The following is a 23,528-nucleotide window of genomic DNA, read 5'->3' as shown; positions in this document are numbered from 1 at the left end:
TATGGTGGGCACGCACGCACGCACGCACGCACGCGCACACACGCGCACACACACACACACACACACACACACACACACACACACACACACACACGTATTATTATAGATATTTACCCACAACTGTAATGCAAGCTGTTGAAACGAATATTAAGGTGTCATAAAATGTTTATACTTACAAGAGTCTCAAACTGGGAGAATGAAGTGGTGAATATATCCACATCAAGAAACCTGCAAACAAAAGAAAATTTCATCATTATCGAACAAAAAGAAAAAAAAAAGACCAAAAAAAAAAAGAAAACAAGGCATTCCGACTGGACATAGTGCTAAAATATAAAAAAGAAAGAAAGGCATTGCCAATTGAGATATTTAGCACCAGGATCTACAAAAAATTGATTCAAGAGAACCTGGAGGTTGGGGCCAAAATAATGCAATGGAACAAAGGGGTAGTGAGAAAACAGAAAGCAAGTACCTCTTGTATCCACCATCAAATCAGTAATTGATAGGACATGAGACCATGCAAAAATGAAAAACATACCAATCCATGGTGTCAATCTTCTTCTTCTTCCTTTGTATGCAGCACGAGGCTGTGAGGTAGCATCATTGGCTGAGGGTGCTACTGCACCACCGATGCAATGCCCTCTGGAGGTTAGGACAGGAATTTGGAATTTGGCCATGGTGCCGGCAATAGCTCGCAACTGTGCCAAGATGTGAACACGTCAGTTTATCCTTTCCTTTTATAAAGGTGAGGTTTAAAGCCAACACAAGATTTGGTGCCTCTGTAAGACCAGAGAGAAACGCTGAGGCGCGCATGTGCATTGCGCGCGCTCACACGCACGCACACGCACACCATTTGTCACCTCTTGAAGAGTGGTCTGTAATAGTTCAAGCAGTTCTTCAAATCATCTGTCACTGCTTCAATGAGTGTCAGCAATGAACGAAAACCTTGACCCTGTCGAAAATAAAACAAAATTGATTAACAATGAAAAAGTAAAAATCATGAAAGCACAACAGGTGACATTTCAGTGGAATATTTTATGTAAACTGTGAACAGAAGTTAACTCAGCCTGGGAATTATTCCAGAGAATATATATATATATATATATATATATATATATATATATATATATATATATATATATATATATATATGTATGTATATATATATATATATATATATATATATATATATATATATATATATATATATATATATATATATATATATATATATATATATATATATCTCTAATGGCGCTAAAACCGACTCTGCTCATAAGAAGACTCTGGGCGGGCTGGCTCTCCTCCCTCACATCTTGCTCATTTTAACGCTGTGGAAACCAAGGTCTTCAAGATCATTGGAATCTCCCATGCTGAGGCTTCGTGTAGAGGATTATCACTTCACCATTGTAGACAGGCCAGTGGTCTCCGTCTTCGATCTCTTCCTCTCTAATCTTGCCCCCTCTGCTGTTTCCATGCTTTGCCCCCACCCCCCCCTCCTTCCTCTCTAATCTTGCACCCTCTGCTGTTTCCATGCTTTGGCCCCACCCCCACCCCCCGCCCCAGGTTTCTGCAGGGTTCACACGATTGCTGCAGGGTTTTTCCAACCTGTGGAATCAACTTCCACATCATCTTCAATCTCATGATTCTACCCTTCATGTCTTCAAGACAGCTGTTCACCGCCATCTCACATTGTCCCCAATCCAACAACCATGATCTTTTCTATCCTCGTTAACCTCACCCAAATCCCTCCTGAAGCCTGGTGTTGGCCTCGTGGTGCATCATGCCACCATAATAAGTCGAAGTAGAGAAAAAAAATACTCCCTCCTAATTTTACATTGTATTATTTTCTCCTTGGAGGTTTCTTGTCCATGCATGAGTGTTTTCCATCCTGGTTTTGTCTGTTACGTTCTGATCCGTTCAGTGTACTAATTGTTACTCCCGCCTCGACTATGAATACCAAAAAAAAAAAAAAGATTTTTGAGTCGTTTTACCCTTTCCTGCATCTTCTTCCATGCTACGACAAGCATTGGTATTTCATGTACGTGCTACTTGTGAATGTCTGTAGCTGTAGAGGTACCCAGTTAACGTTTGGAAAACGAAAGTGCTTATTCTATGTAGCTTTATTTGGCTGGAAGAGCATGGGGGTTATATATATATATATATATATATATATATATATATATATATATATATATATATATATATATATATATATATATATATAGTTACAGGCCAGGGGTCGGCCGCAAACCGACCGCTCTGAACGGAGCCGCAAGTCGAATCGGCCCGACCGATCGCCCAGAATATAGATCGCCGCCCGGATAACTCCGAGCGACGGGTCCTTGTAAACCGAGCAGGTCTACATTTACACAAGGACATTTATTATAATGAAACATGTATGCAATTAAATAAGGCAAAACACGTATGCAATTATACAAGCAACAAAAGCACGACAAAAGAACTACAACCGTCTATAAGCAATTATTAATGTACAGTCACTTACACAGTTTTACTTACAGGACTCGGCGCCACAACATTCATGCGAAAGAAAAGCAGGAAAAAGACCCCATCAAAGGCAATGGGGTCAGACTGGACCTCTTGGGTCTTTATGGCGTGGGACTTGGCAGACCGAACGAGTCCCACGAGACCGTTGCAGGTTACCTGCACCCTCGTGATGTCTGGCTTGGGCGACCCGCGACGTCCCCTCCCCACAGCAGCTAGCGTAGCCGCGGTCGAGCTCGGGCCTTCCGTGTGGCAGGCGAGCTCTCTCCGGCTCTCTCCACACAAACGCGCTTGGGCGACCCGCGATGCTCCTTCCCCACGGCAGCTTGCGTAGCCGCGGTCGAGCTCGGGCCTTACGTGTGGCAGGCGAGCTCTCTCCGGCTCTCTCCACATGAACGCGCGGTTTGCGCAACACAGCAGGCAAGGCTGCGCCTCCAGCTCGCGTCTCCTTCGCGACGTCCGGACTTCCACGCAGCTCCTTGGCTTCTGGCTTCCTCCCAACTCCCCTAACTGCCGAAGCAAAAAGCTTACTCCTCCCACGGGACTCAGCACACGAACTCTGCCACGGGACTCCCACGAACTCAGTCCACGAACTCAGTCCACGAACTCAGCCCTACCACAGGACTCCCACGGGACTCTTTACGAACTCCCCCTACCACGGGACTCCCACGAACTCTTTTTGAACAAAGAAAAGATGTCCTCTCTATCCTTTGCACCCCCTCCCCCGCACCCGTCGTGACTCATGCCCTCGTGATCCACCCCCCGCTCAACCACGGGTGGGGGGGAGTTGTTGACGTCACCGCAGGGTTCTTCTTCCTCTTTGCAGAAGAGGGGGAGGGACGTCTCCATTGTTTCTTTCCCTAACTATTAAATCGATCCGCAGCGCATCTAATCGATCTCTGAACATTTAAACAATGAAAGGTGAGCTATCTAGGGAACATGCACTTATCGACATAGCTGACTAAGGGAACCTGTATGTCGTGTGCGATTGAATTCCAAATTCGTAACAATATATATATATATATATATATATACAAATATGTATTTACAGCATGGGGGGCATAAGTACCGCCCGGATGCCTCCAGAGACAAATACTGCCTGGATGCGTTCAGAGACAAACACCGCCTGGAGACAAACACCGCGCGGGCAGGTCCGAACATAAACAACACCTGGACACATTCCGGGACAAATGCCGCCGGGACACATCTGGAGACAAACTCCCGTCCAGACGCATCTGGAGCCAAGCTGTCCAGAGACAAACACCTCCCTGTTGCGTCCAGAGACAAACACCGCCTGGACACGTCCAGAGACAAACACCATCTGGACACATCCAGAGACAAACACCACTCGGACACGTCCAGAGACAAACTCCCTTCCAGATATAAACACCGCCCAGACAAGTCCAGAGACAAAGTCCCATCCGGACATGTCTGGAGATAAATCCCATCCAGTCATAACCACCATCTGGATATGTCCACAGACAGACAGAGACACACAGAGAGAGAGAGAGAGAAGAGAGGAGGAAGAGAGGAGGAAGAGAGGGGGAAAGAGAGGGGGAAAGAGAGGGGGAAGAGAGGGGGAAGAGAGGGGGAAGAGAGGGGGAAGAGAGGGGGAAGAGAGGGGAAAGAGAGGGGGAAGAGAGGGGGAAGAGAGGGGAAAGAGAGGGGAAAGAGAGGGGAAAGAGAGGGGAAAGAGAGGGGAAAGAGAGGAGAAAGACAGGAGAAAGAGAGGAGAAAGAGAGGGGAAAGAGAGGGGAAAGAGAGGGGAAAGAGAGGGGAAAGAGAGGGGAAAGAGAGGGAAAGAGAGGGAAAGAGAGGGAAAGAGAGGGAAAGAGAGGGGGAAGAGATGAGGGGAGAATGAGAGGTCTAGAGGTATGTGTGGGAGAAGGGTGCTGCACTGTATCGGGGGGCGGGGGGGGTGGGGTGGAGCAAGGATGGGACAAAGGGAGAGAGGGGTGGGGGTAGGGGAGTTAGCAGGGAGAATATGTTATGCTTCATGAACAACACACACACACACACACACACGCACACACACACACCCAACATTGGCAATTTTTCTGGAAATGGGCAGGTTGAAGTCAGTGTGATTACCAACCACACATTGTATACAACCCAGAAACCTTGAGTGGCTTTCACCCAAAAACAACGTTGCATTTAAATTGAAGTTTCAGGGATATGTTCACAAATATTAATCTTTATAAACAGCTGCGTGTAACCGATGGGGAAAAAAAAATTCGCTCTGTAATTTAGAAAACATTAATATGGCAAATGGCACAGAAATCGAGTGTTATTTCAGAACAACTCACTTAGGGTGACGGAGCACAAAGCACTAGCTCAGGATGAAGGAGCACGAAGCACTCATTGAGGATGATGGAGCACGAAACACTCGCCCAGGATGACGGAGCACGAAGCACTCGCCCAGGATGACGGAGCATGAAGTACTCGCCCAGGATGACAAAGCATGAAGCACCACTCAAGATGATGGAAAATGAAGCACTTGCCCAGGATGATGGAGCACGAAGCACTCACCTGGGATGATGGAGCACGAAGCACTCACCCAGGATGAAGGAGCACGAAGCACTCACCCCGGACTGAAGGAACACAAACACTCGCCCAGGATGACGGAGCATGAAGCGCTCGCCCAGGATGAAGGAGCATGGAGCAATTGCTCATGATGATGGAGCACGAACCACTCACTCAGAATGACGGAACATGAAGCACTTGCCCAGGATGATGAAGCACGAAGCACTCACCTAGGATGATGGAGCACGAAGCACTCATCCAGGATGACGGAGCATGAAGCACTCACCCAGGATGAAGGAGCACGAAGCACTCGCCCCGGACTGAAGGAACACAAACACGCGCCCAGGATGACGGAGCATGAAGCGCTCGCCCAGAATGACGGAGCACGAAGCAATCGCCCAGGATGATGGAGCACGAAGCACTCTCCCAGGATGATGGAGCACGAAGCACTCGCTCAGGATGAAGGAGCACGAAGCACTCGCCCAGGACTGAAGGAACACGAAGCACTCACCCAGGATGACGGAGCACGAAGCACTCACCAAGGATGGAGTATGAAGCAGCATGAAGCACTCATCCAGGATTACGGAGCATGAAGCACTCACCCAGGATGATGGAGCAAGAAGCAATCGCCCAGGATGACGGAGCATGAACCACTCACTCATATCAGGATGACAGAGCATGAAGAACTCACCCACGATGAAGGAACATGAATCACTCTCTCAGGATGACGGATCATGAAGCACTTGGTCAGAATGACGGAGCACGAACCACTCCCTCAGGATGATGGAGCATGAACCACTTGCTCAGGACGACGGAGCATGAACCACTCACTCAGGATGACAGAGCATGAACCACTCGCTCAGGATGATGGAGCACGCACCACTCGCTCAGGATGATGGAGCACGGACCACTCTCTCAGGATGATTGAGCACGAACCACTCGGTCAAGATGACGGAGCATAAAACACTCGGTCAGGATGACTGAGCACGAAATACTCTCTCATGATGACGGAGCATGACCCACTTGGTCAGGGTGATGGAGCACGAAGCACTCGCCCAGGATGATGGAGCACGAAGCACTCACCCAGGATGATGGAGCATGAAGCACTCGCCCAGGATGATGGAGCATGATCCACTCACTCTGAATGACGTGGCACGGAAAAATCATCCGCAGTGAGTGAATGATTTGCTCGGCAAGTGGTTTAAGCACTCAAGCAAGCACTCCAGCTAAATAGTTGATCAGGATCGGCTGGCCAGGCTGTGGCTGCATACCAAATTGGATCCCTTTAACTTCAATGCCGGTCTTCACTACACTTGCAGCAGTTAAATGAAGTAAATGAATTTATTCAAATAATGACTTTATCCACAAAAGAGTTGCTGTTTATTGTAGAATAACCCTTGAGACATCACCAAGTTTAATCTCCCGTGAATTAAACATTGCAGATAATCCACCACATTGTCTGCTCCTCTGTGCCTGCGTCAGGTGGTACATCAGTTCGCGGTCCGCACAAACATTACAATCCTTTTATTAAAACGTCCGTTTTTCACCAGATTTGCTTTGACTCCCTGTAGAGCACCTCGCAAAACCTCTGAAAATATAGACACAGATCTGGCAGATACTATGGATCGGCAGTCCCACTGGGGGACAAGGCACAACGTCAAGCAGTGAATGCATTTAATCATATAGCTCAATGAAGCTGGTTAATTTTGGCACATTCCAAATCTTTTCTTTTCTCAATATAATTCACCAAACAGTAGAAAAAGATAAGTTTAATGCTGGGGAAATTTCACATTTTCTTGTGTCTATATGACGAAGGAGGGACCAAAGACTTGCTTGCTTAAAGTAATTAGGTATATAGACTTGGTTATAAGACTCGTTATTTCTTTAAATTATCAGATTTCATTCCAGATTTCACCACTTTAGTCCGGACGATATCTGATCCTCAAAGCCGAAATAATACTTTTATGATATATTTTAATCAGTCCATGAGAGTAGATCATTGAAAATTGCATCACATAATGGATGAAATCGCTCCAAGCTCCTGATGTGATAATTATAGCAGTTAAAAAAGTGAGGAATACAGTGATTCATAGCTATGATGAACAGGCATTCGATAATATGAGTGAGGAAAGTGAAAAAAACAAACAACTATTGCTAATAAATCGTTGCGGCCTGGTCCAAGTCAAGGCATGGTTGAGAAGGCCAAAAACATGGCGGCTTCAGACCCCAGAGAGATTATCTCGGATACCCCTGAAGACCCCATAGAGAACGGTGACGAGGATGCACCTGGTAAAGGATATAATTAAATAAGGTCATTTGTTATCTTCAAAAGGGGTGTTTTAATTAACCCAAACACCCAATTTTCAGTCATGCACTTCCTTGGACTTTCTTCAGATACATGCAAAGTTTCAGGCTGCGAGATTTCATAATTTTGGAGTTATGGAGGGCACACACACACACACACACACACACACACACACACACACACACACACACACACACACACACACACACACACACACACACACACACACACACACACACACACACACACACACACACACACATACACACACACACTAGTATACGTAACATTTTTATCAATTCAGCTTTTGTCATCAAATCTTCAACAAACCTTGATGATGAGACGATGGAGCACACAGATTAATAAAATGTACAGATTTTTCTAACTGTTGTTTTTGTCAAGTTTAGTTGGAGTACAAAAGTGGACGTGAACGGGCTTTGCATTTTGATATCCTTTATAGTTTATGTCTGATATATACAAGTATAAACACAAAACATGTCCAATTTCACTGAATAAAGTTGGCAAGGGCCTCTCTTCGGACAGGTGAATCCCTCACACCAGCAAAAAATTGTTTTGGGACCAATTATGTATTTTGAACTCATTCATCTCTCCGCACATAATGTTGCGTTGTGTTGCGTTGCGTTGCATTGCGTTCTCTCTTGTAAGTCGTAACCATAGGCACGGATCTTTTTCTTAAATTGCTGGATTCTCTCACAAAAGTCTTTCAGCAGGCCTCCCACGGTTACTGTGCCCACCCTCTGCAGAGTCTCATTAACTTTCAAGATGTTCGCTTGGTCACGTTCCGTCATTAACGTTACTGTTTGCTTGGCCTGACTACCAAGGTAGTGCAGCACGACCTCTGCTTCATCCTGGACAGGAACAGGCCACATTCTGAAGACACGATTCACTGCCTCTACTCATACCTCCGCAACGATTTGCCCAGGTATCTCTGGAAAACCTGTGAGGATGGGTACTTTATGCTCCCGAGGGATCACAAACAGTTCGTTTTGTACTTATCTGGGCCTTCTACTGTCTCACCGATCTGCCTGCTGTCACCATCTGGGTTTGCTCTTGTAGCTTGGCTTCTATTCTCTGGGTATGTCTGGCCTCTGTCATGGTTTACTTCCTGTCACTGTCCTTTTATTGCTTTAAATCCTGTCCATGATGCCACTTGTAATGGGGAATAAATTATCCATTCTCCATTGTTCTTTTATCGGGAAATATACCCAGGCAATATTCGTTGTCCAACAAAAAGGGCAGTGACACAAGTCTTTCTGTTGTCCACAGTGATGACATCTTGCTGTAACGTCTTGGCGGAAGTACTCCGCAGATCACGTGACCTGGCATACAGGTTACAATACAGTGAAAAGGAAAGAAAATTCCAACCACCTTATTGTCATTTCAACAGGCAATAAAACATTTTAAAATATGACCATTCACACGAATCAGACCAGGTCACTCGACCTTGGACATTCTGCCTTTGCTCTCCCAACAATAGATGGAGGCTCTCTATGTCAAAAACGAGATCAGAGTTATCTCTCTGGAATATCTCCAGCATCCAATGCAGTCTAGCACCCCGCCTTGCTCTCCAAAAACTCTGCCTATTCCATCCAAGGTCCTCTACTCCCATAGGCAACACGTGGCTCTCAATGAAATTATTACATCCCCTCTCTCGGTCAAGGTCGGAGTGCCACAAGGCAGTGTTCTGGGCCCCGTCATTTTCATAATCTTCACTGATGATCTCTCTGACTCTCTGGGAAATCCTTTTTATATATTGGCTGGTGACTCCACTCTGGGTCATGACATCTCTCATCTTTTAGATAGGCAGACAGCAGCCTCTTCCTTTTCTTCCGACCTTGATAAAAATCACAAAGTGGTCAAACACTTGGAATATGTCCTGACAAATCTGACACTCTCACGATCTCTCTATGAAAGGACCTTCTGGCAAAACCTTCCCCAACCCTCCTCCCACCCCATCCACTTTCTTAACAATCTTCTTCAATACATTCAGTCACTCAAACTCCTGTGTCTCACGATCAGCTATGATCCTTCTTGGACAAACCACATTTCAAAGTTAGCCTACAAAGCCATCCGCCGACTAGGCATCCTCCATCATGCAAAGTGCTTCGTTGGCACGCCCGAACTCTTATCCACCAACAAGGCCTTCATCTGCAGCTTGAGAGAGAACTGCTCTCCCCTCTGGGCTGCCCCCCTGCCTCAGACCTTGCTCATCTTGATGCCATGGAAACTAAGGTCTTCAAGATCATTGCAATATCCCACGATGAAGCTGAGTCTATGGGCTTATCAATTTGCCATCACAGACAGGTCAGTGGTCTCTCTGTCTTCAACTCCCTCTTTTCTGGTCTTGCACCCTCTGCTGTTACTGTGCTTTGTCGTCACCCCCCCCCCTTGCCTCTCCCCGCCTCCCAGGTTTATGCAGGGTGCAGACTGTCTACCATAGCCCCTTCTGGTGAGACCCCCAAAATGCAGAATCACTGCTCACCTCCACTCATTTAATCTTCCTTTTTCCTGCTTGTGGAACCAACTTCCACATTCTCTTCATTCTCACTCTTTCCTCCAAGTCTTCAAAACAGCTGTTCACCACAATCTCAGATCATCTCCCATCCAAAATCATTATCTTTATTACCCCCATTATCCCCCCTTCCCCCCTCCCCTCACCTCCCAAGCACACCTCCTTCCAACTCTTCAGTTTTTCCTCCCTGCAAGTTTTATTCTATACCCATCTTGTTAACCCCATGCGTCCTCCCCTACCCCTCATTTCTCCCCACATCCCATGTTTGTCCGTCTCCATCTGTCTTGCCCCTTTGCCCTGCTGTTGGTTTCCCCCTCTCTCTCTCTCTCTGCTGTTCCTTTTGTACTGTTGCATCCTGATCCTTTCTGTATTTGAGCTCTTCCATAAGCCACATGGATGAATTAGCTGATTGGAAAAAACAAAAAAAGATGAATTCGCCGATTGAAAAAACTTCATCTGATTCAGTTTGTGTAGATGTTTAAAAGTGAAACAAGCATACTCACTTCTTTCTCTTTAAGTTTTGTGTTCGTTTCATTAAACCAAATGATGTTACCTTCCTGCAAGAGAAGAACAGTAATTAAGTTTCAAAAATTATCCCACTCTGCCCCTTACTTTTTCTTTAATCTCCTTATTATACACTTCCGTCTTTATCTCTCTCCCTGGGACTCTACAAAAGGTTGTATGAACTTAAGCTGAGCCTGTTTACATCGAACCATGTGTATAATTTATGAATTGAACTTTAATAAGTACTGTACTGTTTTTAGAATGCTGCAAGTTTTCTTTCAATAATCAGTACACTTAAAAGAAGGAAGTCGATTTTGTGCATTTAAAAAAGCTGAGATGCCTTTTAGTGTCCTCTCGCATTTAACTGTGATTGCTTTGAATTACAAATGACATTTGAATTAAGAAATGAAACAAATGAAATGAATGCTTTGAGTGAATGAAAAAGTCTTAATGTTCAGATTCATAGTTAACACAGAAATTAGGAACTACAACTACACTCGGTAGAGCGGATACCTCGACCAGGGTGAACAGTGAACATTTTGTGTCCCACTGATAGGTCGGATCTGCATCCTGACCTTAAGGCCGAGGTCACATTTGCCACGGTGGCCGTGGGGTCTCCAAAATCCACGGCCACCAGCAATTATACGGCGGCCGCAGTATTTCCACGGTCACACAATGTAGCAGTCGCATATGTTTTTATTTTTCGGGGAGCCGCACGGCGTATTTATAAATTGTGGAGACCGAAAACGTGGGGTTGCCGTACGGTCTTTGATTTGATGTCGCACGGTGACCTTAGGGCGTTCCTGCGGTGGCCATAGAATTTTCAAGGCAGACGCAAGGTGCCCGCAAGGCGACCGCAGGGGGACCCTAAGGCGAACGTGCGGCCAGACGGACGGTAACGAATGGGTTAATTTATTGTTTTTTTACCAGTTTTTTTTTTTTCGGCTTGTCGAATTGCTACGGCGAACGTAGAAATGAAAAAAGTTATAACTCCGAGTTATAATTCCACGGCGACCTTACGGCCTGTAAAATATAGCCAAACGGCATAGGGCCACCCTGAGGCCACCTCAGAAACTCTGCGGCCACCGCACGTTTCTGTCAATTCAGAGGGCGTACGGCTGCCGTATCCTCGCCGTAGAGCAAATGTGACTTAGGCCTTAGGTCTTAGAAATTGTGGAGACCGAAAACGTGGGGTTGCCGTACGGCCTTTGATTTGATGTCGCACGGTGACCTTAAGGGGGCCCTGCGGCGGCCATAGAATTTTCAAGGCAGACGCAAGGTAGCCTCAAGGTGCCCACAAGGCGACCGCAGGGGGCCCTAAGGCGAACGTGCGGCCAGACGGACGGTAACGAATGGGTTATTTATTTATTTTTTACCAGGTTTTTTTTTTTCGGCTTGTCGAATTGCTACAGCGAATGTGGAAATGAAAAAGTTATAACTCCACGTTATAATTCCACGGCGACCTTACGGCCTGTAAAATATAGCCAAACGGCATAGGGCCACCCTGAGGCCACCGCAGAAACTCTGCGGCCGCCGCACGTTTCTGTCAATTCAGAGGGCGTACGGCCGCCGTATCCTCGCCGTAGAGCAAATGTGACTTCGGCCTAACCAAAAATCGAATCAGCTTTTCTTGTCATTGACACAACTCACCAAGTGCCGTCCAAATCCGTCCATAACCTTTTGAGACGTTGTGCGATATATCGTTTTTGGCCGATCTCTCAATGGTGAAGAATCAATTAAAAATTCTCATATTCGGATCCAGATCTTCACTAAAATTAAATAAATTCGTCCTTGTCCTACACCCCACCTGTCCACCAAGTTTCGTTGATGTGTCAACATCATCATCATCTGTTGATGTGTCAATGTTAAGAAACATTCAAAGAAACCTAAGAATTGATATGTGTACGCATGTCAATGGCTCGCAGTTTGAGCAATTATAATGATAAAATCGTAAAAGAAATATTCCTCTGATTCTGGACTTTTGAAAGACCCTGTGCAATAGAGCTTTAGCACTTCTTAACTGGAACAGTGGCCATTGACCCCTGTGCCACATCAGTTCTTGCTGCAGGAGTCATAACCAATAAGGGATGTATATGATATTTAAGCTTGAGCCTATCAAACCGTTGAAATAACACCAGGAGGGTTGACTCATCTTGTCATCATTCTGAGGTAGGCAAAATGAGTACCAACTAACAGTACTGCATCAGCAGCACAGCCGCACTTCCAAGAAATGACGCAACCAGCAGCCACAGACTGCGTACGAAACAACACCAACTAGTTCATATGAACTCTAAGTTGCAGCTGGGATGATAAATATCAATATTTAATGGGAAAACCATCTCAGTGGTAGTCTGTGAAAAACACAGAACCACCCACCTTTTAACTAGTATTAAAGTAAACATTATTAACTGGTAATGCTATTAGTCTCACTTGTGAAGGGGTTGCAAGATGCTTGCAATGCCCGTCTGCGTGTGTCTACATCTTTTTCACTTTTTTTCTCTACAACCGCTTGTCCGATCGATGCGAAACTTTTAACATCGGAGTGACTCTCCATGGAGAATATTGTATTGACAACTCTGATGTCATATCTTACAAGGTATGGCAGTCATATTGCATTAAAGGAAAAAATTTGGACATCTCTGAAACTGCTCAAGGAAAAAAAATTGAAACTTGGCATGTGCCATCACCTCCCCATGGAATATATAAGGTGATAAAAATGATGTCAAAGGTGAAGAGGTATTCCAGCCATAATTTGTTGAAACAAAATCCTTATCCGAAAAAAATCTGAAACTTCATGCATCTGATGTAACAACCCAATGTGAGTGAAGAATAAAATTTATGACGTCATTGGTCCCATGGTCTGGTGGCCATATTGGATTGAAAATAAAAACGTAAAAAAAATGTTCTTCTCCAGAACCGCTTAGCAGATAAATGCAAAACTTCACACTTATGATCGACTAGCCATGGAGAATATAGTTTGAAATTATTTTCATATTCATTTTTATTCATGCGATTTAACCTTCATGTGCACAAAAGTGGTTGTTGAATATCTAAATAATTAATCAATCAATAAAGCTATGGATAATGGCAATGCACATGACATAATAGGAAGCACGAATGATATGGGTACATGGGCCATAATTGCAGTGCGCCATAAAAGTACTGTGTTCATTTGACGATGGGTTGTTTTTTTTTTCAGAATGAGCGTGCGCTCCACTGAGTGCCGTCCTCAAGTTCATTTGAAGTTATTTCTAAGACTACGTGTTTCGCTGACAATTTGCAATGGACTTTGATGATGGAGTAATTGTGAATGTTTGGAAAAGGATGCGAAACATTTTTTTTGTTTATTTTAAACAGCCTTTTTACAGCCATTTTCCCCTGCTGAGCAGGGGTCAGCTTTTTGTGGGCTCCATGCAATCATGGTTCCCTTCTTAAGGCAATGTTTTATGGCCGGATGCCCTTCCTGATGCCAACCCTGGTCGCCTCTTACGACACACAGAGATATGGTACATCTATTCTAACCGGGGCATACACCGGGACCAGTACACTGGTACTCATTTCGCCGATCTCAGAAGGATGACAGGCTGAGTCAACCCCTTGATGTTAATTCAGTGGCAAACAGGGCTCGAACTCAGGACCCTTGGATCCCAAGCCAGCCACCCTAACCACGAAGCCAACACCAAGCCAGATGGAAACATATAGTTCTTCATCATTTTACCTGAAAGAGAGAATGCTATGAAATTCTTATAAATTTAGTAAACAATCACTTGCTTATTTTATAATTTGTCAAAAAGTACGAAATATTTGATGGAGTTTTAAATGCTTATAAAATGGTACATGAACATTATATTATTTTCACTTTCAGGACGAATTAAACTCTGCCATCTAGACAGATACACTTGCAATGAAATGATGCATCAACAGACACCTTTCCCAATACAAAAGAGCTTTCCATTTCCCCATTTTGAACAACCACAGTGTGCCTTCTACCGAGATTAAACCATTTCAAAACTCATGGTAATGGTTAATCAAAGGGAATGGTTCATGCAACAAGCCAGAAAGAAATGATTACACAAGTCGATCCATATTCAGTGGTTTTCTGTCAGCACTTTGCTGAAGATTACAATGGAGTCTTCCTTGCCAGTTTGGAGCAAAGTGAGATTTTGCATTGGACCACTCATTACCTTGTTGACTTTTCTGCCAAAGACAGTTTTAACAGCCAAAAAATGACTCCACAAGGTATCATCGTACAAAGATTGACTTGACCCCTCCCCAATTCGCAGTCAAATGGCCTCCAAAATTTTGTAAATGTCGGAGAATCTTTCAAGTTTATGTATTGTTCACTTTAAGAATGCTTGTTTTTTTATTTTTTTACCTGGATTGGTCGAACAACAAACGTGTTGATATCTTCTTGCAAGAAAATGTTCATGCTCTTCGATTTCATCACCTGAACCAAACATCTGCATGAGTGAAAATAACAAGGTAATATAAATTTTAAAGTGAATGCATTAAACTCTGTGTCAAATCACAAAAAACAGCAGCAACCAACATTTACGTCTCGCACAAAGGCAAGGCTCAGGTATCATGTTCCAACCACTGAGTGGCCTCCGACCAGTGACTGAGGCCACTCAGGTGGTTGAAATGTCAGACCTAAGCCTTGTCTTTGTGCGAGACTACAAAGGTTGGTTGCTACTGCTTTGTGTGATTCACAACACTTCCCAGCTGTGACCATTGCTTTCATGCCCCAAATCACAAAACAAATGCTTTTATTCAAGCTCAGAGAAAAATAAGTTTGCCATTTACCGAGGGCAAACTGAATATTCATGGAAACAGTTGATGCATTTTATATACAGGGTGTCCACAAAGTCTTGTTTGGTTTGGTTTGGTTGTAATAAAATTTTAAAACCTGAACAAGCATGGACAATTGAACAAAAATTGAGCAACCTCAACAATGGAGAATATGGCTGTTCGCACAGGCCAGCCGGCAGCGATTCCAATCCATCCTCTATCAAAAGGATTGGGTAACCTGTCTCCATTGCACCTGATATTGATTCTGCCTGGAAATACCTTCACAAAACACTACTTTCTCATGCACCGATTTATCCATTTCTACTTACAGCTCTCCTATCCATCCTCTCGACCCTGATACACTGAACCTGGTGGATATGCAGGTGCAGTCAAGCAGCTTGCTTTATCAACAATCGAAGCTAACCCGACTGAGGGCAATTTCAATTCATTTCATAAGGCTCACAACAAATGTGTGCCCATCTTGAGGCATGAAAGAAAAACAATTTTGCAAATCTCAAAGCTAAAAACTTTCCAACCAGTTTCGATCCTCCAAACCTTGTCAAGTCTGTCTCTGGTATATGTTCTCCTTCCATCCCCTCTCTCACCTCAAATGGCATCCCTGTGGACTGTCTGAGATAAGACAGAATGTCTAAACTCATGTACCCAACCAAACCTGCTCTGTCCCGATCTTACCCATTCATACCCACTGTCTACTGGATGTTGTATCCACATTACCCGAGAAGGTACAGAAAGTTCTCTCCAGCCTTGACCCAATTTGACAATGGACCCGATGGCATCAGTGCCCATGTTCTCAAATCCTGCTCTGTTGTTCTGCATTCCCTTGGTTTGCCCTATTCAGTCTGCTCCTCTCATTTGGCTACTTTGCATTTGCCTTGAAGTCAGCAAGCATCACTCCTGTCTACATGAAGGGTGCAAAAGAGGATCGATCAACTACAGATCAATGAGCTTACTTCCCATTATAAGCAAAGTCATGGAATCTATCATTGCTGCTGATGTCAAGTCTTTACTGCTTTCAAACAGCCTGATCTCTCACCATCATTTTGAATTCCATCTCAGTCACTCAACTTTGAACATACTGCAATCATTTTAATCAGCCACGGTCGGAGGCCCTAAATTTCAATCATAAAGTCAGAACCATCTCCTTGGACATATCTTGGCATTTGACTGTATGGCATCCTGCTTTGCATCACGTTATTGATTGCAAGCTCTGTACCCGTGGCATACAAGGCTGGCTTCATTCCTGGATTTCTGACTTCCACTGATGCCGTCCACATTTTGCGATCAATAGAACCCTCTCCTCCCCTCTCCTAATATATTCTGGAGTTTCTCAATTTAGTGTGTTGGCCCCAGTCTTCCTCATCTATACAAATTACCTCTCCAATGCTATGGACGGTCCTCTTTTCCTTGTCCAGTAAAAACACATTGTATCTCAGAGTACCCCCATCTCACTGCTTGGCAGACTGCAACTGTGCTGGCCTCACTGTCTGCTGATTTGGAATTGATTGGATGCTGGTGTGATAAATGGAATCTGTACTTCATTCCTGGAAAATTTCATTATCTCATCCTGTCACTCCGAAATGATCATAAAACAAACTCTCCTATCCATTTCCTTGGTCATTAACTGAAATAAGTTTAGGCTCCACCTTTAGCCATGGCCTTTACTGGGCCAAGCAGACAGCAAAGTTGACCTCAAAAGCTAGCCGCAGTCTCGGCATCGTCCACTTTATCTAATATAAGCCTTTCCTTGGAAAATCAGAGCTGACAGTCTTCAAGGCCTTTGTCGGTAGCTTAATGGAGGACTGCTATATCTGTGACCAGAAGCCCTTACAAGCCAACTCTTGCATTTTAGGTTTGATTCTCATGATATTAGGTCCACTCCCATGCTCTTGCGGTCACACAAGCGAATCTCATGGGGTTGTCGGCCTTCTGGAAACAAATGGAAAGTTTTTTTTTCCACATTTTTCGTGTGATCGAGTGTTGAAAATCACAAACATTTTCCATTGCGATTCGTTTCTAAATAGTCTCCTGGTGTGATAAAATCCAAAGCATAAAACTTCTTCAATAATTAGGTGTTCTGTGACAGGGTTTACCATGAAGTTGTCAGGTATGTCAATGTTTCATGGCTTAGCTTCAAAAAATCTGTGTATAGAATCCTTCAACTCCACAATTCTTTACAAATCTATTTCAAATTTGAACATGCATCACAAGCAAGATTCAGTACAGGCTGCTTGCTGCATTTAAAGATCCGATGACTGAAGTACACTTTGCTTTTCGATGAGTCAGTGCTTCCTACTTTCACTCGCAGCAACTTCCTTCTGCAGCAAGAGGATACCAGTATATACCTGATAGCTAACACGATTCGAGCCTTCTTCAAAAAGTTGCTTAGAATGTTAGTTTCATTGGATGCCATCAAACAGGTAGATGATTATGACAAAGGTGGACTTTGACAATACTACAAACCACTTAGATGACTTCAAACACACTGTTGGAACAGTAAAATAAAAAAGGCAGAGACTGAAAAAACAATTGCTGATGAAAGAGACATTTGTGTTGCCAATGAAAGGAAGTTCTATAAAAGAGTGAGAGCATTTTATGTGAAAGCGAATGGACCTTTCCCTTTGATGATAGTGTCCTCAACCATGCAATAACTTTGAAAGGAAGGATGTATGTACTACATTTGACTTGGTGGAATTTTTCTGCACAAAGTACTCAGACTTGCTTCAGTTTACACCTGCATAAATGGATAATCTGCAAAAGGAATTTCTTGACTACCAACTTCTTAGGAAACATGATATTCCTGATGCAGTCCGGGAAAAAATGATAGTGTATGAGGAAGGGACAGAAGTGAAGGAGGAGAAACATTATCACAGAATGGATATGATATGGAGTTACATTACATATCAGATGTTAAGAACTGTGATGCTTCATGCAGATTCAAGTATATATGATAAAAGTAAATAAATTGATTGTGATTATATCCCATAGAGCAATGCTGGAGAGGAGAGAGTGTTCATCAAACAGAATAGGACAACAACACATTCACATCATCAAGAAAATAGTACACCATCATCCATTATACAAGTAAAACTGGCTCACAAGATTTTGTGTGTCGTTTGGGAATCTGATCCAAAATAACTGTTGAAGTCAGCTGAAAAGGATGAGAATTCACCAGAGAGAACCTACAACTCTAGGCCAAAGGATTTTAGGTCCTGAAAACGGGCTCCAAAACCCACCCGCTCGACTCGCATTTACGCATTCGCTGCAGTGCCTTTGGCACAGCACAACAAAGTCTAAATGTTTTATTTTTTTACCTTGACAGATTGGTAAACACATAAGCCGTCCAGAAAAACGCAACATTGGGATAAAAGGGATGATTCAAGGCGCAAAGGAAGAATGTAATGAGGAATAAAGGAGGGAATGAATGACAGAACAGGATGATGAAGATTGCTAATATCACAAAGGGCTTTCCTGTGAAGGTATAATGAGTTATGCTATCTTGGTAGGCTGAACATTCTGACCAGTTTGACCAGCTGAGGACAATGCAGGCCATGAAAGAAAATGTTTTGATATTTCATAGCACCAATAAGACAAAACTTTCTCAAACATGTTTTTTTTTTGAATGTACATGTATTGATGCTGATGTAATTGCACAACAGCAGGGGCAAAGGGTCAACATATGCAAAATGTGACTCTCCTTCTCTTCTCACCTTAGGAATGATTCCAACCTTTTGGGTGTTGCAATTGCGTTGGCTGGGTAGCGCAAACGAAGATGAACGAAACTTTGGAAACAGCCCTCACGAAAAGCACAAAAGCCTTCGGATGCAAATTTTTCCTAAAACAGGAAAAGGAGAAAAGTAGATAGTTCATAAAGTGTAATGTACCAACACAGTTCAACCTTACAGCCAGGGAAAATGAAAACCCGGGATACAGATGCCATAGAATAATCAGATCAAGTCTTCCATTGAGCTTCTACAAAAGGGGTCTTTATTGTGTGCCTTCTCTTAAAAATTGCCTCATTGTAAAGTTTGCGAATGATGCAACTGTTGTAGGACTGATTTACAACAGCAAAGAAAGAAATTATCACCAGTCAATAAAATATAATGAAATTAATTATTGTTGATTTTTGGGAAAAAATAAGTCGGAAATTAACCGCCTTTTTATTGATGGTGGTGAGGTTGAAATTGTAGATTCCTTTAAATTCCTCGGTATCCATATTTCGGATGATGTAGCCTTGGAAGTGAATATCCATAATGGCATTAAGGAGGTCCAGCAGTGGTTGTACTTCATAAGGAAACTTAAGAGTTTTCATGTCAGCACTACCGCTCTTGTGAAATGTTACCGGGCAGTGATCGAGGGTGTGTTGACACTCTCCATCACTGTCTGGTTTGGTAGCAGCACAGAATCTGCAAGCATAAAATTGTGCCGTGTTGTTAAAATGGTATTGGGACTTATTGGAGTGGACCTGTCTTTGGTCGATAGTCTGTATGAAAACCGCTGTGTTAAAAGAGCCAAGGCAATCATTTGTGATGCGTTCCATCCCGCTCATGATCTTTTCCATCTACTGCCATCGAGGAAGAGATTTGAAGCCATTAGTACGAAATCTCAGTATTCTAAAAGGTAATTTTATCCCACTGCTATTCGTTTTATTAATTAATTTTGAAGAATATTTCTAATAAATGTTGTCTTATTCTTACTGTGTTTTGAACATCCGCAAGCTCCGTCAAATTATATTGTACGACATCATGCATATAGCAATAAACTATAATCTATTCTATTTTATTTTTGCCCTGATTGTACAGCAAAACAACCATCATCCGCAGATAATTTGATTTTGACAAGCTTTTTACGACACCACATGTATAATGGCTTCACCTGGAGCATCATTTCCCATTTTTATTTCTGGACACTCAAAATGGTTCAAATGTCCAAGTTCTGTTCATCGAAAATGGCGGCTCTCTGGTGAAGACGATCTTTGCACGTAGTACTGAGCATGTTGGGTAATAGCAGAAATATTTTATCAAATATCACCAAAACAATACAGTTTGTGCTCACCTGATAATTTTTTTACATTGACAATGAAATAATCAATTACAGTTCTGATAATCAATTGCAGTTCTAATATTTCCAGCAATCCTACATGGTACTTCTGGGAGCTATCATGACGAAAAAAATAACCCTGGATGCTATCTTACATACAGATATCATTACTCACAGAAAGCACTAAATGTGATATATTTCCATATCAATTATCACTAAATGCTTATTTTCTAGAAAGGGGATTAGTGGGACATGTGGAAAAGAAAGAAAGGGAACAGAAGGTAAATCAAAAAAAAATTTTTTTTTCAGATGCGATACATATATGGTTTCTGGGCATTAAAGGTAAATATGACTTAAGGAAATTATATTATTACGTTTATGGGGAACTGAGCAATAGTTCGATTTTTGCTGTCGCATTGTGTGTTCTAAAAGAAATTCTAACCTGAACACAGCTTTCGAATGTCTTACTTGTATTGTGTGTATCCTGGAATCGCCTACGTGTCCCAATTCTTGAATAAGAATGCTCCAGGAAGGTTAACCAACACTTGCAGAGTTTCAAACCACTTTTCCTTTCATTTAAAACACTTCAAATGCGACGATAAAAACCATTCTTTTTCCACAAAACCACACATCCCACCAGACTGGGGAAGAGTCACTCTGAAAATTACACTGAGTAGCCATTAGGCTAAATTGCATGCAATTACAGAAAGCAGAAACAAACATAGGGGCAATACCCCTGGATGCTCACCGGAAGTGGCTGGATATGATAACCAGGGAACCACTGGTAGGCATGGATGACCCACAAAAAATGTAACAGAGAAGAAAGTAAATACCTCTGGATTTGTTTTTTAATGGTGTGAACAAATTTTGGTACATCACAGGTGATAAAGGTTGTGGTCAAATTTCATCTAAATTTAATTATATGTATAATTTCAGAGAAGAAAACAAGTATATATTTTGGGGGGCAACCCCCGTAGACCCCTTTAGGACTCTTTTTTTTGTATTTGTGCAAGTATTTCTGCACGGACAGATGGACGGACAGATGATGTGCCATTCCAAAAGCTGCCTGGGGAACTATGTTCCAGATGAGCTAAAAATTAAAGGAAAGCAATCAAAACTAAAGGGCACTCAGTAGATCACACACCAATGCCACATAATGCCTGAACCATGAGAACATATCGGGCCAAATACTTTTTTGAAATATCATGCTATACAGTACGATTTCGACTTTGGTCCCCTCTCTTGATCAACGGTGAAGAATCACTTTAAAAATTAAATAAATCTAGTATCCAGATCCGGATTCGGATCTTCACCAAGATCGAGTCAATTTGTCCTTGCCACATACCCAACCTGTTCCCCAAGTTTCGTCCGAATCCGTCCACAACTTTTTTGACATATCGTGCTATATATCGTTTTTGGCCCGATCTCTCAATTGTGAAGAATCAGTTTTAAAATTATAGTAGTCAAATCCGGATCTGGATCTTCACCAAAATCTTATCAGTTCATCCTTGTCACACACCGAACCTGTCCACAAAATTTCATCCGGATCCGTGCACAACTTTTTGAGATATCCTGCACACAAACAAACAAATGAAATTGCTCGTTGAGCAAGGAATTGCCGGAATAACTTTGTCATATCTCCATGATCTCTGAAAAAACAAAAACCTGGAAATCAATGTGGTTCTTATAAGTCGATAGTGCTACTGTTTAATGAGTTGTAGCACTTAGTTTGGCCATGATCATAACTTGGAAGTCAATCGGACTTGAAATGGCGTTTTTATCGCAATTTTAAATTTTTGACACGACCCCCCCCCCCGGACATTCGACCCCCGACCACGAAGAAGGGTGTTGGTGTGACACCCCAATGAGACATATGGTTGGATGCAGAATTGGAAGATGCACATTTTGGATTTGGTTTGAAGTCGATACGACTATTTTAGGGAAGGTTATTGTGAAAATAAGAATTTCGGTTTTGCGGTGACCTTGACCTTGGCCTTTGACTTAGATTCACCAAAAACAACAAGTGTCTAAGTTGGACCATGGCCAATGTCTATACCCAGTTTGGTCATGATCTCTGAAACGGGGTGGCTGCTACAGGGTAAACAAACACACAAACAAACAGACAGACAGACACAGAATGACACACACAACCGAACAACATAATTACCGAAATCCGAAGGATTCCGGCAATTAACAAACAGAAAGGGGTGAAAACATAACTTCATTCATCTTCGGTGGCGGAGGTAACAAAAGCACAAAAATGAACACAAAGCAGTAAGCCTCCAAATGGCCAGATCTTGTTCCATGCTGGGCCTCCTTAAGTCACCCCGTCCGTAACAACCCTGGTTCCACTGAGATGACCCATCCTTCAGGCAGTAACCTGGCCAACCATGCTTCCTTGGGGACTGTTGCGGTGGATCACCGACAGCTTCCCAAAGCGCTGGCCCCCACCGCCGCTGAAGGGCTGCTACATGGGGTCCGTGGCACACCACACACACGTGGCACCAGCAGTCATGCCCTGCTCAGCACTTGTTGCATGCCCGTCGAGTCATGAACACGAATGCATCAATGTGACTATGATTAGCTACCACCACTGATGACGACTGCGCTGGTCTAAAAGACAGCCTCCTGAGACAATGCTGAGGGCACCTTGGTCTCTCATCCCCTCCCTCAGAGTGCACACAATTGTGCTTCTTGACATGCCACCCACAAAAAGAACATTGTCTACACACAGTTGTGCCCCCCTCCTTCTGAATATGAAACGCATGGCATGGAGTTCCTTGGCCATCATGAGCATCCCAACGTAGCTCTTGCAGTGGCAGAGGTCAGATATTATTCGGGTCAGAGGAGTAAAACGAGCTGAGCCATGAATGACCAATGTGCCTCACAATCCCCTGCATGCAACCCAGACACTCTGCGCAGCCAAACGTGTGAATGTGGGCGGCTCCCCCCGGCAATGAGCATGGGCCCCATACACTGAACCTAGGTCTCCTCTCTGGCTTCCAACAATGGGGCCCACAGCAGCAAGGAGATGCCAACAGCCTGGGGCTCCCCATTTCCATGGGCCATGCCTTCCCAGAATGACGGCATGGCACAGGCCGCTTGTTTAGATAAGGAGTGGGCAAGTTCTCACCCGCAACTTGGTCACATTACAAGTTCCTGTCCTAACTGCTACTCGGAAGGCAAAGCCAAGCCACTTGTTGTCATCCTCATCACAAGAATGCTTAAAGAGCACTCAACTGATCTTTTAGATCTCATACTCACTTCCTGCAGGAGGTGAGGATCACTGTTCTCCAGCTCACACAGGATGGGCAT

General features: G+C 43.5%; 1 protein-coding gene and 1 long non-coding RNA gene across 2 annotated transcripts in view; one reads left to right on the top strand and one right to left on the bottom strand.

The window, feature by feature from the left end:
* Nucleotides 1-19,020, top strand: part of LOC147018601 (uncharacterized) — an 89,150-nt gene extending 70,130 nt beyond the window's left edge. Inside the window, exon 3 of the long non-coding RNA XR_015062465.1 lies at nucleotides 18,889-19,020. This is a non-coding gene — a long non-coding RNA (uncharacterized LOC147018601). The remainder of the gene's footprint in view (nucleotides 1-18,888) is intronic.
* Nucleotides 1-23,528, bottom strand: part of LOC147018600 (BAI1-associated protein 3-like) — a 315,606-nt gene that overhangs the window by 211,036 nt on the left and 81,042 nt on the right. Inside the window, 6 exon segments of the mRNA XM_085898430.1 lie at nucleotides 177-228; nucleotides 858-949; nucleotides 10,367-10,420; nucleotides 14,743-14,827; nucleotides 18,884-19,008; nucleotides 23,478-23,528. The exon segment at nucleotides 23,478-23,528 is cut by the window's right edge and continues 58 nt beyond it. Of these exon segments, the coding sequence (XP_085754556.1) occupies nucleotides 177-228; nucleotides 858-949; nucleotides 10,367-10,420; nucleotides 14,743-14,827; nucleotides 18,884-19,008; nucleotides 23,478-23,528 (459 nt within the window).

This window comes from Eptatretus burgeri, chromosome 10 (genome assembly GCF_056783735.1).
Source record: "Eptatretus burgeri isolate ZD-2024b chromosome 10, Ebu_testis_v1, whole genome shotgun sequence".
Lineage (NCBI taxonomy): Eukaryota > Metazoa > Chordata > Myxini > Myxiniformes > Myxinidae > Eptatretus > Eptatretus burgeri.
This window is presented reverse-complemented; position numbering and strand designations above follow the sequence as displayed.